The sequence below is a fragment of the Anopheles funestus genome, chromosome 2RL (assembly GCF_943734845.2).
Source record: "Anopheles funestus chromosome 2RL, idAnoFuneDA-416_04, whole genome shotgun sequence".
NCBI lineage: Eukaryota > Metazoa > Arthropoda > Insecta > Diptera > Culicidae > Anopheles > Anopheles funestus.
The window spans coordinates 44,670,714-44,685,359 of NC_064598.1; the positions used below are offsets into that span (position 1 = coordinate 44,670,714).

The 14,646-nt window shown below is 44.9% G+C and overlaps 6 protein-coding genes across 8 annotated transcripts; 4 read left to right on the forward strand and 2 right to left on the reverse strand.

Annotated features, from left to right (window-relative positions):
- Positions 1-287: 287 nt before the first annotated feature.
- LOC125760465 (uncharacterized) lies at positions 288-12,000 on the reverse strand. Of its 3 annotated transcripts, none has more exons than XM_049420625.1 (5): positions 11,894-12,000; positions 3,256-3,426; positions 1,186-2,063; positions 786-1,115; positions 288-685 (listed from the first exon to the last, which is right to left on the reverse strand). In XM_049420625.1, the coding sequence occupies exons 3-5, from the start codon at positions 2,020-2,022 to the stop codon at positions 326-328; spliced, it is 1,527 nt and encodes a 508-aa protein (XP_049276582.1). In that variant the 5' UTR covers positions 2,023-2,063; positions 3,256-3,426; positions 11,894-12,000; the 3' UTR covers positions 288-325. The 3 variants fall into 3 exon arrangements, with proteins under 3 accessions (XP_049276582.1, XP_049276583.1, XP_049276584.1); XM_049420626.1 differs by having other exon boundaries at positions 1,186-2,137; XM_049420627.1 differs by lacking the exon at positions 3,256-3,426 and having other exon boundaries at positions 1,186-2,137; positions 11,894-11,957.
- On the forward strand, positions 4,073-6,724 carry LOC125760462 (probable cytochrome P450 304a1). Its single transcript, XM_049420622.1, has 4 exons — positions 4,073-4,896; positions 4,971-5,271; positions 5,350-5,630; positions 5,693-6,724. Exons 1-4 carry the CDS (start codon positions 4,539-4,541, stop codon positions 6,307-6,309), a joined length of 1,557 nt encoding a protein of 518 aa, XP_049276579.1. The 5' UTR covers positions 4,073-4,538; the 3' UTR covers positions 6,310-6,724.
- On the forward strand, positions 7,374-9,342 carry LOC125760464 (probable cytochrome P450 304a1). The gene is made up of 3 exons (XM_049420624.1): positions 7,374-8,161; positions 8,349-8,617; positions 8,691-9,342. The coding sequence occupies exons 1-3, from the start codon at positions 7,506-7,508 to the stop codon at positions 9,314-9,316; spliced, it is 1,551 nt and encodes a 516-aa protein (XP_049276581.1). The 5' UTR covers positions 7,374-7,505; the 3' UTR covers positions 9,317-9,342.
- On the forward strand, positions 9,581-11,900 carry LOC125760463 (probable cytochrome P450 304a1). The gene is made up of 3 exons (XM_049420623.1): positions 9,581-10,800; positions 10,865-11,133; positions 11,195-11,900. The coding sequence occupies exons 1-3, from the start codon at positions 10,151-10,153 to the stop codon at positions 11,827-11,829; spliced, it is 1,554 nt and encodes a 517-aa protein (XP_049276580.1). The 5' UTR covers positions 9,581-10,150; the 3' UTR covers positions 11,830-11,900.
- A 148-nt stretch (positions 12,001-12,148) lies between the features above and the next one.
- Positions 12,149-13,695, forward strand: LOC125760467 (cysteine and histidine-rich domain-containing protein morgana). Its single transcript, XM_049420629.1, has 3 exons — positions 12,149-12,417; positions 12,494-13,260; positions 13,331-13,695. The coding sequence occupies exons 1-3, from the start codon at positions 12,348-12,350 to the stop codon at positions 13,574-13,576; spliced, it is 1,083 nt and encodes a 360-aa protein (XP_049276586.1). The 5' UTR covers positions 12,149-12,347; the 3' UTR covers positions 13,577-13,695.
- LOC125760476 (RWD domain-containing protein 1) lies at positions 13,675-14,617 on the reverse strand. Its single transcript, XM_049420642.1, has one exon. The coding sequence runs from the start codon at positions 14,476-14,478 to the stop codon at positions 13,759-13,761; it is 720 nt and encodes a 239-aa protein (XP_049276599.1). The 5' UTR covers positions 14,479-14,617; the 3' UTR covers positions 13,675-13,758.
- Positions 14,618-14,646: the final 29 nt, after the last annotated feature.

Here is a 14,646-nt window from a genome sequence, read left to right on the forward strand (position 1 = left end):
TTCGAAATCATCTGTGGTAATTGTTCGAAATCAATCGTCCCACAGCGGTTTTGTTTTTCAAACACGCCGTTCACAAAACATTTTTACTTAACATACTTTACAGACTTAATTCAAGAATACAAAAATATGAAATATCTTTTAAGTAACTGTTTATACAGAAAATTAGGAAAAGTTATAACAAAACCTGCAATGAGAAAAAAGAGCAATTCTGTGATAATCAGTGATGAATGAACAATTTATAACTCATGAAATATGAACGATCAATGGTAGAACACTAATCAAATTAATTACGTGCATTCTGCTTCCATTCATTGTGCAGCAGCACTTAGCGTAACTTTTCTATCAAACTTTGCATACAATTGTACATGATGGAATCACAATCTGCATAATCGTCCGCCAGCTTCTGTCCGAGCGATGCCATTGCGGGATGGTCGGGAAAGTAATGAGGTGCGAGTGTGGTGAGAAAAACCAACATCGTCTTACTGACCGACACCAGCGCTTTGGTGTTGTACACGAAATCGCTCGTTGCACTGGACCGTTTGGCTGCGAGCGCACTTTGCTGCTGTTCGTACTGTTTGAATACGTTGATAAATTCGACCAGATTCGTCTGCATCCCTAAATGGGTTGGCCGTAGTGCTTCCGGTTCGACCGGGAACGTGACTAGTATGAAGAGTAGATTGACACCCTGTGCAAGCGCGAATACCGCGTGGAATAGGAGATGGGGAGTGGGAATTAAAAAATGTTTGAGCTTGTGGTAAAAATGTAACAAAAATATCTATACGTACATGACAATATCTGCCCTGCTCCCTCGATGTACCCTGGCACTTAACGGCTTCGTGTGGCAGCAGTTGAATGATCTGATGCAGCCACCGGTAGTACCGTCGGTTGTGGAACCCATCGAGACAATCTTGCCGCAGCTGCTCGCAAACCGGTTCGTACAGCTGGCACTTTCGGTCGATCGATTGAATCTCGTCCAACCCATCGATAATGTAGTTGGGCAGATCTAGTGCGAGAAGCTTCACCAGGTACAGCAGATAGATGCTGGCCATGTCGAGTTTCGTTTGAAACGTAAGTCCATTCAAAAGCATCTCCATAATGTCGTCGACCGTGCTCCACTGCATGAAATGCCAAATACGCATGATCGACAGTTGTAAGATCGTTCCAAAAAAAACCCCTTTTACTTACCGCGGTAAAATCTTTCCTATCCGCCTCCTCCAACTCCACGTACAGATAAAAGCATTTCCATAGGGCTTCAAGAAAGTGTTCCTGATTACATTTCAAGACCAGCTTCTTCGCATTGCTGTACACCACGCGGTGTATGTTGGTTCGCCGCATGCACGGTCGATGGCGCGAACCCAACAGCATGCAAAACAATCTTACACCCATCAATCGATAGGCCGGTTCGAAAAATTCCACCAACGTAATGCCCACCGACAGAATGTATGCCGCTGCGTCATCATTCAGCTCCGGTGGGCTAGCGACGTGCAGCGTGTACGGACCGTACAGTAGTTCGACCAACTGTACAAACCCTGCTGCATCGGCCGGATGATATTTCCACTCGGTCGCGGACAGGACCAGCCGATAGTGCTCGTACAAGCGATGCCAAACCCGATCACTGCCCTTGTCAGTCAGCAGATGCTCCAGTTCGTGGCCCTCGTAGTACTGGGCGATACGTTTCCGCAGTGACGCCTTACTGGTGCGATACACCTCACCGTGGCCACGGTCTTCGCCTCCGTCCGATGTTTGCGCGGTGCTGTACTGTTCGGCTATCACAAGTGCCAGTCCTGCTTTGAACTCAACATTATCGTCCTCATTGTACGCATCGTAACCGGTCAGCAGTGGGCCATGCTCGGCAAGCAGATCGAACACCGTCGGTAACGTTCCATCCAACACGTGCAGAAAATGCTCAAAAGTGGCCCTTTCTAGGGGAGCCTCCTCGATGTTGGCGTCGAGCAGTCGTGGCACTTTGCAGCATTTGATCAATTCCGTCGCACGTTCCAACGTTGCTGAACGAACATCCATATCGAACGGTCAAGTGGAAGGGGAGGGTGGATGTGTCGAGGCTGGAGAGTTGAAGCAAAAAACAGCAAAATAAGCCAGCCGTATTCAAACGCAATAGGAATTTCCTTATCACAGGCTGAAACAATTAGAAAACAAGATGAAATTTTTACTATGGTCTAGATTGCTTATCTACAGCTGGCCATTCGTTGGTCGTAAATTTTAAATAGAAAAAGTCTTCTTTAATCAACCCACAAATGGTTCCGGAACAGACAACAGATGGGTTCGTTAAAATACCATTTGTTTTTTTGTCTATCAATTTCTATCAAACAAACGTAAAAAGTGAAGAAAACAAAGCATATTAAACACAATGTTAAACAGAAGGTCAAATGCGACAATCAGTACGTACTGATTCATGGATCGTTAAATTTTTAAAGCTTTGCTTTTTTGGAAAGCATGTGCTGGGGTTTGTTGGATTGTGTTTTATTTCGCTTTTTAAACAAGCGACACGCGTAATGACTTTTTTTCTTCTCTTAATTTAAATGCTCTTTTGCATTAAATGTTCATTCCAGTAAATTTGCAACATGCTTTACACACCAATTACAAGATTTTTGGGTTTAAAAATATACATATATTAACACTTTGATTTGATTCCAATTGTTTTTAATCGAAAATGGAATCTTGTATGACTCGCAACCCATTTATGTATGGACGATATATGGCCTGAGCGCAACTAATAATAATGTCATCAACGCGCAAATAAAACCGATCACACTTTACTCCACTTGAGGGAGCATCGTTCCCTACCGCAGCTTGCGTTACCGTCGCCTACTACTATCGCAAGACGTGTCAGTATTTGAGTTATTTGTTTGCTTTGATTAAAAAAAAACATTCTGGCATCACACCGTGTGCCATAGGTCGAACAAAGATCTTCAGTGACCACAAACAGCTGACTACATGCAACTGGTATCTTAATACACGTTCAACCTGAAATCATCTTAAAGATGCTGGAATTCTAACAAGCGCAAACTAAAACATTACAAAGACGGTGTGTCTGTGTATCTGTGTCCCTTCCAAACCCCCTTTTTCCACCTCTAGCAAAACGTAAAATCCTCCAGTGGAAGAGATTCTGTAACGAAGCATCGAGAGAACATCCACGTCCGGCAATAAGATTATCGTCCGCTTCCGAAACGCATTTACTGTCACCATGGCAACGAATGTTTCACCCTAAACCACACTATACTACTGCACACTTACGCAATTTGTACAGCGAAGAACCCTTCCTTCAACGCCCAAAATGCTCGCCCTTTGCGTTGGTTTGGTAAGGGAAAACAGGGAAAGAAAGTACGCTGCGCTATCCTTTTTCTTTGTTTGTGCGCGGCTTTTTACGCATCTCAATCATCTCCAGAAATGGCGTACGCAGTGGTTCTTAAAAGAAAGGAGACATTATCGAGATTAGATAAAGGAATTTTAAAATTATTTTAATACATAATTGCAGGTCAAAATATAGCATTAGGAATTTTAGATAAACTAAAAAGAAATTAAGCTTAATTACTCAGAAGCTCAAGATATTTTGATTTTGAAAGGGACAATTATAATAATTATTGGTTTGGAGGTATTTCCACAAGATAGTATGTATTATACATTCAGGAGCAAGTGAAAAAAAATAACTAAAAATCACATAACAATGTTTTTATATGACTTTCTTTGGAGCACTGTAGGAAACTAGATGCTACAATCCATTACTTTAAAAGCCAGCTTTTGAATTTTTTTATTTTTGAAAAAATGTGATAGTGAATCCGAAAGGATCGGTACAAAATCTATTTTTTTTTAATCAAATATATTCCTATATTTAATCAAATATACATAGTGCGTGAAGAGAGCTTTGCTTAAATTTTAGGGATTTGGGAACCTTACAATGGAAACTAATTATAATGTCCACCACAATTAAGTTAAGCACTAACTAGTTAAGAAGCGCTGAGCTACCGTACTGGAGAACCGCATTTTCTAAACCGATGCGGCCCGGCACCTATTCCGCCCGGTTCCTATTGCGCCTTGAGGAACAGTGCTGTTGGATATATTGCGCCTTCTAAAAATACGCTTCAATACACATCGGCCATCGGTTCATCCATGTATCGCTGTCCCCTTTTGTCCTCAGGTTGGCTCGGTACGGAAACGCATCGTATATCTAAAACAGATCCATCTGGTTCATTTTTGGAGACATAGAACACTCACACACAACTACAAACCAATACGAAATAAAAGCAAATACAAACAGAAACAGCAAAAACAACCCACCACGACGACGACATCAGCGGTGATCTCCAACATTGTGTCCGCTGTGCCAATGGTGCGGTTTCAGTAGTGTATTTCAGTCGGTCGTGAACGTTTGTTGAAATCGGATTCCAAGATTCAATCACACGGAGAGACAAGCGTTTATTGTGATAAGCGTTTTTTCGTTGGTTACCGTTGGCTAATTATCCACCTTAACTCTGTCTGCTGGTCGATCCACTCGGTCGTAATCGATTCGACAGTTAAGCATGATATCATCGACGATGGATTTAATTCTAGCGGCACTGGTCGTACTGATCATTTCGTACACGATAAGATACGTTCTCCATCGTCCATCCGAACGGTTCCCACCTGGGCCACCGAGGCTTCCACTGCTCGGTAGCTATCCATTCCTGCTGGCACTCAACTACAACCATCTACACCGTGCCGCAGCCAAGCTGACCGAGCTGTACCAAAGCAAACTCGTCGGATTCTATCTCGGTCCACTTCCGGCGGTCGTCGTGAATGACCACGAAACCGTACGCCAAGTGTTGCAGCGCAGTGAGTTCGATGGTCGACCAGATCTCTTTCTGGCACGATTGCGCGACGAGCAGTACGCACGACGAGGTAAATGCGATTCGATCAACATGTAGATCGGTGTTGGTACATACAACCCGGCTCTAAAAACGCTTTTGTTTCAGGCATTTTCTTCACCGATGGCGATAGTTGGCGGGAACAGCGAAAGTTTTTCCTCAAAACGCTCCACGAGTACGGTTTCGGTAGACGGTGTGATGCTGTGGAGCAGGACTTGCAGACCGGTCTGCTGGAGCTGATCGCACTGCTCAAGGACGGACCACAGCACGAACACGAACGTGCGGTTGTGGACGTTTCGACCGGATATGCGCACTGTCCGCAGCTGTTTTTTGCCCTTTACTCTAACGTGATGTTACGTATGCTGACCGCAACGCGTTTAGAGCGGGAAGATCAAGCCGTTCTGTATGAGTGAGTAACCAAACAATGAACAGCGAAGTGGTTTGTGGTTAGTTTTTGAGAATTATTCACGGTTTCCACGGGTTCTAGGGTTGGCAAATGTTCGCTTGCTTTTCATCGGCAAGGTGACGACTATGGATTGGCGTTAAGCTACATCCCTTGGATACGCCACGTGTTGCCGGGATTTAGTCGCTATCGCTTGCTGAGACAGGTAAACCAGCAAGCGAACGGTGTTATACGGTCTCTTGCGGAAAAGTGTGAGCAATCGTACACTGAGGATGATGTCCGGTGCTTTATCGATGCGTACATTCGTGAAATGCGCCGTACTGGCAGCAAGGTGACGAGTGGCAGCGATACCTTTGGGTTTGAATGTAAGCACATAGTTAGTACGTTTGTGTGATGAAACAAGCTAATCCATTTCTTCACCTTTCAGACGATCAACTAATCATCGGTTGTGCCGATTTCCTTGTGCCAGCCTTTTCTGCCATACCGGCCAAACTTGGTCTTGTACTGGAACGACTGGTAGCGCATCCTTCCGTGCAGGACCAAATGTACTCCGAGATCGATCAACAAGTCGGTCAATCGAGGCTTCCACTGTTGGATGATCGTATCCATCTGCCGTACTGTGAAGCCGTCCTGCGAGAAGCACTGCGGATCGATACACTCGTACCGTCGGGTATTCCACATGTAGCCACCATCGATACCGAGCTGGCCGGGTTTCAAATTCCCAAAGGCACACTGATAATTAACGGCTTGGATTACATCAATCATCAGGAAGATATTTTCCCAGAACCGTACACCTTCCGACCGGAACGGTTTCTTAACGATGAAGGCAAACTGTCGCTCGATCAGGATCGTTCCGTACCGTTCGGTGCGGGTAAGCGCGTTTGTGCCGGCGAAAGCTTTGCTCGCAATGCGTTATTCCTCACGATCACAACGCTCGTACAGCAGTTCACCTTCACGACGGACCACACACCCGATCCCGGGCAACATTTGACCGGTGTGATTCGTACAGCGCCTGATTTTAAAATCAAGTTTAATGCTCGTTAGAAAAGGGCGCACTTTTTTATTTATTTTTTGCATGTCAACCAAAATGTTTTACCATTTTAACTCTCACCCAGATATTAGAACTGTCGAGTTGCAGACGTTTGTGTACGTTTTCGTGTGCGTGTTTCCCGATAAAACATAGTTTATAAATGGCAAATACTCGAACAATACAAATAAAATGTATCTGTATCATTAATTACATAGCAGCGAGGTCCCCCAGCTGTACTTGTTTGAACTTGTACTTAAACGCTTCCAACACATGGCAACTTGAAATCATTCGAACTTACTACTAACACAGTTGTTACTAGGGCGCATGGTGGTACAAGTTCATTAAAAATTACGTTTTTACTAATATCTATTAAGATCTACCCTTAGATGATAATAAAAATCTCAATGTTTGAAGAGAAATTATTCGAAACATTGGATTGATATTGTTTTCATGCAACGTAGCACATTGGAGATCACAAGAAAACAAAAATGTTTAACCCTTTAAATCCAAGGTTTCGTTACGTTTTTCTTTATCCTTGATTATTGGTCGGGATCCTAATTCGAAACTTTAACCAAATATTCCTAATACCTGGAATGAAGAACACGCAACTCGCTTCAAAAGCACAAGTCATTCCAGATGCGAAAATTCGACATTTGCGTCTATGCATTTTCGTACATGTACATTAAATCCTTGGCCAATCCAGTCCCGAAAACAGACGCGATAAGAATGTTTACTGTATGAAAAGATTGCAAAAGCAAAGTTCCGTCGTAAAAAAAACGATTCTCGTAAGTTTTGTTTTTTGCTTTTCGACAAACAAAAAAATGCCATAAACGTGCAATATTATAGCCCACCATCCGAACGCGATGGCCCGATCCCTCAGTCAAATAGGTTAGTTACATGAAAGCTTCTTGTCAACCGTCAACTAGCACACCGTTACGGCGAGATACTGGTTGTACTTCATCGCTTCACGATTAAAAGGAGATAATTGCACGCGTTCGAAGGGTGTGTGTGTGTGTGTACCCACATACGAGTGTAAACAACCACATCGATGCGTAAGTACTTCATCATCATCTTCGCGCCATCTCAAAAGATGGGGGGGGGGGGTAGGTTTTCCTGCCTAACCTCGTGTATGTGAGGTCCAAATCACGGGCCTGGTTATCTCTTATAAAAAGTCTTCAGCAAACCTCGAACCGGTTCAGTTACCAACGAGATGTTGGCTTCCACGACACTGCTCCTGTGGGGAGTAGCCATTTTGCTGGTGCTCTTTCGCTTGCTGCGACCGCTGGCCGGCCGATCGCAGAAAAACTTTCCACCCGGTCCGCCTGGTTTGTTTCCGTTTTTGGGTGATTATGGATTGCTGCTGCTGATCAACTATCGACATCTGCACAAAGCGGCCCTATCGTTGGGTGATTTCTATCGCACCAAAATCTTAGGCATCTCGCTCAAAAACTTCCCATCGATCGTGGTGAATGATCTTGCGGTGGCGAAGGAAGTTCTGAATCGCAAAGTGTTTGACGGCCGGCCCGATCTATATCTGGCCCGTTTACGTGATAAAGACTATAATCTACGCGGCATATTCTTCACCGATGGACCGAGCTGGAAGGAACAGCGTTGGTTCATTCTGCGGTATTTGCGTGACTTCGGATTTGGCCGACGGTTTCCCCAGCACGAGGCGGAAGTGAACAGTGAGCTGCTCATTTTGATCGATCTGCTCCGTTACGGTCCGAAGTATGAGCATGAGAAGGCGATCATACGCGACGGTTACGCCAAGTGTCCGAATGTGCTCTTCAGCTGCTTTGCAAATGCATTCCTGCAGATTGTGTCCGGCGAACGGTTATCGCGCGAGGAAACGGGCGTGCTATACGAGTGAGTGAAATGGGTTAAGACGCAAAAAAGGAAAATTATGTTAAAAAAAAAACCACGTGCTCAGTAGTGTGTAACATACAGCTTCCTGTGCACAGTGCCATCATCTTACGAATGAAAAAGGTGATTGTTCGATCTACTTCCCCAGCAGTAACGATGTGTCTTCCTTTTTCGCTTTATCCCTTCGTAGAACCGGCTCGAATGCGATGATATTCCAACGGAATGGCGATGACTACGGAACGATACTTAGCTATTTTCCATCGCTTCGTCACATCTATCCCTTTTCGCGCAAGTTCAACACAATCCGCAAGGCTAGCCTTAATGTGAACGGTTTCATACAGACGATCATCGATAAATATTTGAACACCTTCGACGAAAACCATGTGCGTTGCTTTTTGGATTTGTACTTCCGGGAGATGGTAAAATGCACTCCGCGCGAACCGAATTTTACCTTCCAGGGTAAGAATCATCCGCTCCGCTTGTATCCTTGCCTCCAATAATGACACACTCCTTCTTCTGTCTCTCCTTCCAGAGGATCAGCTATTGCTCGGTTTGGTTGATTTCTTCTTTCCTGCCATTTCCGGCGCAACTACACAAATGGCACTGCTGTTCGAACGGTTGCTACACAATCCGCACGTAATACCACGAATGCAGCGTGAAATCGATGAGGTCGTTGGTCACGGACGGTTACCCACATTGGACGATCGCGCTCAGCTGTCATACACCGAGGCAACGTTGCGCGAAGGTATGCGTATCGATACGCTCGTACCGTCGGGAATCGCGCACCGGGCCCAGGAGGAAACGTCCCTGCGCGGATACGATATCCCGAAGGATACGTTTGTACTGATCGGGCTGGATGTGATCCATAACCAGAAGGAATATTGGGGCGATCCGGAATGTTTCCGCCCGGAACGATTTCTCGATGACCAGGGCAAGTTGTCCCTGGCGAAGGATATTTCAGTGCCCTTCGGTGCTGGCAAGCGACTGTGCGCCGGTGAAACGTTTGCCCGCAACATTATGTTTCTGACGTTGGCAGCTTTAATGCAGAACTTTAACATACGCCAGCCACCGAATGCTCCGTTGCCCGATTTGAGCAACAGGCACACCGGTGTTATTATTTCCCCGCAAGATTATTGGTTAAAATTTGAGCCGAGATAAAGCCGCACCGGGTTTTGTGACAAATATTTAATGTGTTATTCTATGTTATCTTATGAAAAGTATACAGTCAAACTACATACATATATTTGAAATGTGAAATAATCCGTTCCACATCAAAATAATCCTCATGCAAAGTGCGTATAATTTGTTCATTAACTTGATAAAATGGAAAATATACTCTCTTAATCGTAATAAAAATTAAATATTTGTTTATAATTTATTTGCGTAAAATCTTTTTTTGTTGTTGCTCTTGTTGTCTTAATATTGATGGAAATTTAAATATTTGTCTCGTACAGGTTATTTACTTAATAACACCAGCTCCAACTTCAAAGGAGTATTTTCAGAGCTTTTAAATTTGTTCGTTATAGGAAAACAATTTTAAAAACGAGCACTCCTTATGAGGTGATTGGCTAAAAATTCTGACAATAATCCAGAAAAGATCCGCTTATTCAAAGATAATCAACATGCTGAAGAATATATGATTGTATATGCTCAAGCTATTAATACTTTTACGTTAAGTATCCAATTACTTAACATAAAACACTTAATTTCTTGATACCAATACGATCGTTCAATTTTTCTTAAACACAACTAATAGTTACAGGAAATAATTGAACATAAAAAAAGGAATGCACGATTTATGGCCCAAAACGTCCGTGAATGTCAGTGTACGGGCGCAACAGTACGATCAAGTTCAAATTTACTAAATATTGCGTGATAATCGAATGTTAACGCATGCATCATGGTGCAAAAGCGAAACCAACGAGGAACTAGATTTATAAAAGGGCGCCCCGTTACAAAACAGTTCCAATTTACTTCTCCAAACCGATCCAAATGGCTCTCATAAGTGCTTTGCTCTGGTTCGCGGTGATACTGCTGTTCTCGTATCGATTCTATCTGCACAACATTAAACGGCCTCCCAACTATCCACCTGGACCGCCCCGGTTGCCCTTTATCGAAGATTATGGACTCCTGTTACTGCTCAACCATCGCCATCTACATCGGGCCGCGTACAAACTTGCCAGCTTCTACAGAACGAAAATCCTCGGACTGTCACTAGTCGGTTACCCATCGATTATTGTCCAGGATGGCACCATTGCCCGGAAGCTGCTGACACGTCGCGAATTAGACGGACGTCCGAACCTTTTTTTGGCGCAGTTGCGCCAGAAGGAGTTTAAGCTACGCGGAATCAATTTCATCGATGGTCCGAGCTGGAAGGATCAGCGGTGGTTCTTTTTGAGACATTTACGCGATTATGGATTCGGTAGGCGTTCGGAACAGTACGAAAGGGAGGTAGAGGACGAACTGCACCGGATGGTGGAACAGCTAACGTCTGACCAACGGTACGAGTACGAGCGTGACTTTATACAACCCGATGGAGTAGTGAAGTGTCCGGATGTGTTTTTAATACCACTTACGAACATATTTCTGCAACTAGCAATTGGTGAACGATACGATCGCTCAAGGGCCAAATCGTTGGTACAGTAAGTAGCAGAGGATATAGAATGCGTTTCAAATTAACCAAAATGCGATCAAATCGATTCACAGAGCCGGCCGAGACGGACTTCTATTTTTACGAAATGCCGACGATTATGGAACCGTCTACAGTTACTTCCCGTGGATACGGTTTGTGTACCCGTTCACCAGCAAATATAACAAAATCCGTGGTGGAATGATGGGAGCATGCCAATTCTTGGAAACAATTATCAACAAACAAATGCAAACGTTCGATCCGAATAATCCGCGCCACTTCGTTGATGTTTATCTGCGCGAGATGCAAAACCATGTCCCGCAGGATAATGAAACAACATTTCAATGTCAGTATCCTGCCCGAAGGTTAACTATCTTTCATTAACCAGGCTCCTTCCTTTGGTTTAGATGATCAGTTAGTGCTCGGGCTGGCGGATTGTCTGCTTCCCTCAACTTCCGGTACATCTGTGCAGCTATCAATGCTTCTCGAGCGGCTGCTGCTGAATCCCGAGGTTTTAAAACGAATGCAACAGGAAATCGATGATGTCGTGGATCGGGATCGCCTTCCGACGCTGAACGATCGTATCAATCTACCGTATACCGAAGCAACGCTACGGGAGAGCCTGCGGATCGATACGCTGATCCCTTCCGGAATCGTACATCGGGCCCAACAAAACATCAAGTATGAGCAGTACAACATACAGGAGAATACACTGCTACTGTTCGACCTGGACAGTATCAACAATCAGACGGATGTGTGGGGTGACCCGCGCACCTTCCGGCCGGACCGCTTTCTAGACGAAACAGGCAGTCTGGTGCTGTCGAAAGATCGTTCACTCACGTTTAGTGTAGGCAAGCGGGAATGTCCCGGGCAAACGTATACACGCAATACCATGTTTCTGATTGTGGCCACACTTGTGCAACGATTCGATATAAGGCAACGTGATTCCGATCATTTGCCGGATATTTCGAAACGGAGCACTGGGTTAGTGCACGGACCGGATGATTTTTGGGTACGATTTATACCACGGCAAACCGGTTAAACATTAAACAAAAAGAAAGATACGCAACTAAGAAACATCGCTGGTTAGCATCACCTCCACTTACCTTGTTTTCTCTACAGGAAAGAAAATCCTACAAATAGCTTTATCACAGCACAGTCCACAAAAGCAATTGTTTTGAAGCTAACCGATGCAAACTCCAATGTGTCAAACGAAATCAACTGTGGTAATAGAGCACGCGCCTTGCAAATCCGAAACTGCACCGCACGAAGTTTGACAGCTTGCGTTGGCTTGTGTTGATCGTAAATGTCAACACCGAAATCGTGCTTTCTTTGCAGCCAAAAGAAGAAAAAAATATTAGCGGCAGAAAATAGTTTTGCAAATACGCATCTTCACGTTGTTTCTCGAACATTCGCGTCGATACAACAAGGATATAATTAACTGGTTTAAGAATTTATTTCATAGTGCACATTTGATCAGTTTAGGTAATTGTCACCGGTATCAACGGAATACCATAAACGGAGAAAAATCTAAACACGAACGAAAGTACGCCCTGAACCATGCCACCTATGGTCGTCTGTTACAACAGAGGATGTGGTCAAAGCTTTGACCCACAAAACAATAGCGAAGGTGTGGGGAATAATAGCTTATAAACACATTCAGCAGTACATGTGGATGAGTTTTTCATAGATAACTTTCCTTTAAGATTGCGTTCATCATCCTGGAGTACCATTTTTCCACGATGCCTACAAAGGATGGACCTGCTGCAACAAGAAAAGCGTTGACTTTACTGAGTTTCTCAACATCAAAGGTTGCACCCGTGGTTTACATTCAAACGAAAAACCGCCAGAGCCAGAAAAACGTAAAGAAGACCCTTCGTTGGTGGACGAACCGGCCCCGGTTGAGGTGAAAATCCGAGAACCGATTCGTCCCAGTATGGAACGTCCTTCGTTCGAGACTGCACTAACCTCGCTGGATCCTTGGGTAGCACCGGCTTTCCGAAAGCAGATTGACGAAATGCCAGCTGTTACGGTGAAAAAGAAGATCCCCACTGACATTGCCGCTATCGAAGCCGGCACGGTATGTAAGCATGGTGGCTGTAGCTGCACGTACGAAGATGCCAAAACGAGTGATAAACCATGCGTGTACCATCCGGGTGTGCCGATCTTTCACGAGGGAATGAAATTTTGGTCATGCTGTCAACGGAAAACTTCAGATTTTACTGCCTTCATGAATCAGGCCGGGTGCGAAACGGGCAAGCACTTGTGGGTCAGTGAGGAGGATGAATCGAAAACGATCAAGTGCAGGTTGGATTGGCACCAAACGGCAACTACGGTCGTGGTGACGGTTTATGCGAAAAACTATCATTACGCGAAGAGTTACGTCCGTGTAAATCCGATTCGATTAGGTATTTGCTTGGTGTTTCCGCAGCAGGATGGAAACCAGTACAACGTGGATATGGAGTTGCGTGGGGTAAGCATGATGTAGTGCCGGGACGAGTAGAAGTAGTTGCTTATACCGATTTCTCTTCAATGAACTTTAGGTGATTGATGTGGCACAGTGTAAGGTTCAAATGTTTGGCACAAAAGTAGAAATAACGCTGGTCAAAGGGGAACCGGGTACGTGGGCCAAGCTTGACTTCCCCCGGGAGAAAAAGAGTGAACAGCAGAAGGATGTTACCAACAAAGCGGACAACAGCAACAATGCAGAGGACAATGATTCGGATGTCGATCTGGATGATTTGGAGCCAACTTTGCGTACGGCAACAATAACAGAAGTAACGGAGTAAAGGGACGAATCTTCTCTCTAAAAACACAGCATTCGATTCCTTGTCACCCATCGTGGGACATCGCCTCCAAAGCATGCAATAAATTGGAACAGGTCCCGTAAGGTATAACTTTCACTGTATTTCGGCAGTTCACAGTCTTTTCAAGCAACAAGCAAACAGCATCCGATACTGATCCAACACGCCTACTCTGGCACATAATCCTCATCATCCGTGTCGGAATCCAGATCAAGATCATCGATGTTTTGAAACAGCGACTCATCGATACGCACACTTTCGATCGATTCCCCAGCATCCATGAGGAACTTCAGGTCGGACTCGTTGAGCGTATTGTCGTTGAGGAACAGTTCCCGTCCGGTTAGCTTGCGCGATTCGGCCGCCACCTTTTCCTTCCGCTCCGTAATGCCCATGTCCTGCTCGAACTGCAGCTTCCACACCATAAACGATTCCACCGTGACGCGCGTTCCTTCGAACTTCTTCATCTCTTCCTCTTCGACCCTTCGCTTGGCTTCTTCCTTGGCGGTTTCTGCGGCATTTTTCAGCTCGTCGTACTTCACATTTAGCCATTCCTGTGCGGACGATACCAGCGAAAAGATCATCTCGATACCGATGTTCTCTTCTATCGTTTTGTGAATGTGTTCCAACAGTTCCTCCTCGTAGCCATCGTGGAAGTTTGAAGGTTCTTCGATCTCCACCAATGGTGCCGTGTCGGGATATTTTTCTGTGTATGTGAACAGGAGCTTGCATGATAGGCCTTCGGTTTCCACCTCCGGGTCGTACTCGGTGGTGGCGATTGGTAATCGGAACTTGTGCGGTTCCGTTTCCAGCACTTCCAGCTCGCCGCAGTAGATCGAATCGAGCGCTTCGATTTCATTACATTGGTCCTCATGGTGATTGCGCTCCATCGGGCAGGCGGTAAGAATCGGTTCGGGCAGTTGCTTGGTTGCGATGTCCTTTAACTCGCGAGGCAAATTTCACATTTGTTTATTCGTACCCCGGCTTGTTATTTTACCCCGAGCAAACACACGGCAATCTTGCAGCTAGCAAATGTCACGCACGACACGTCGAGATCT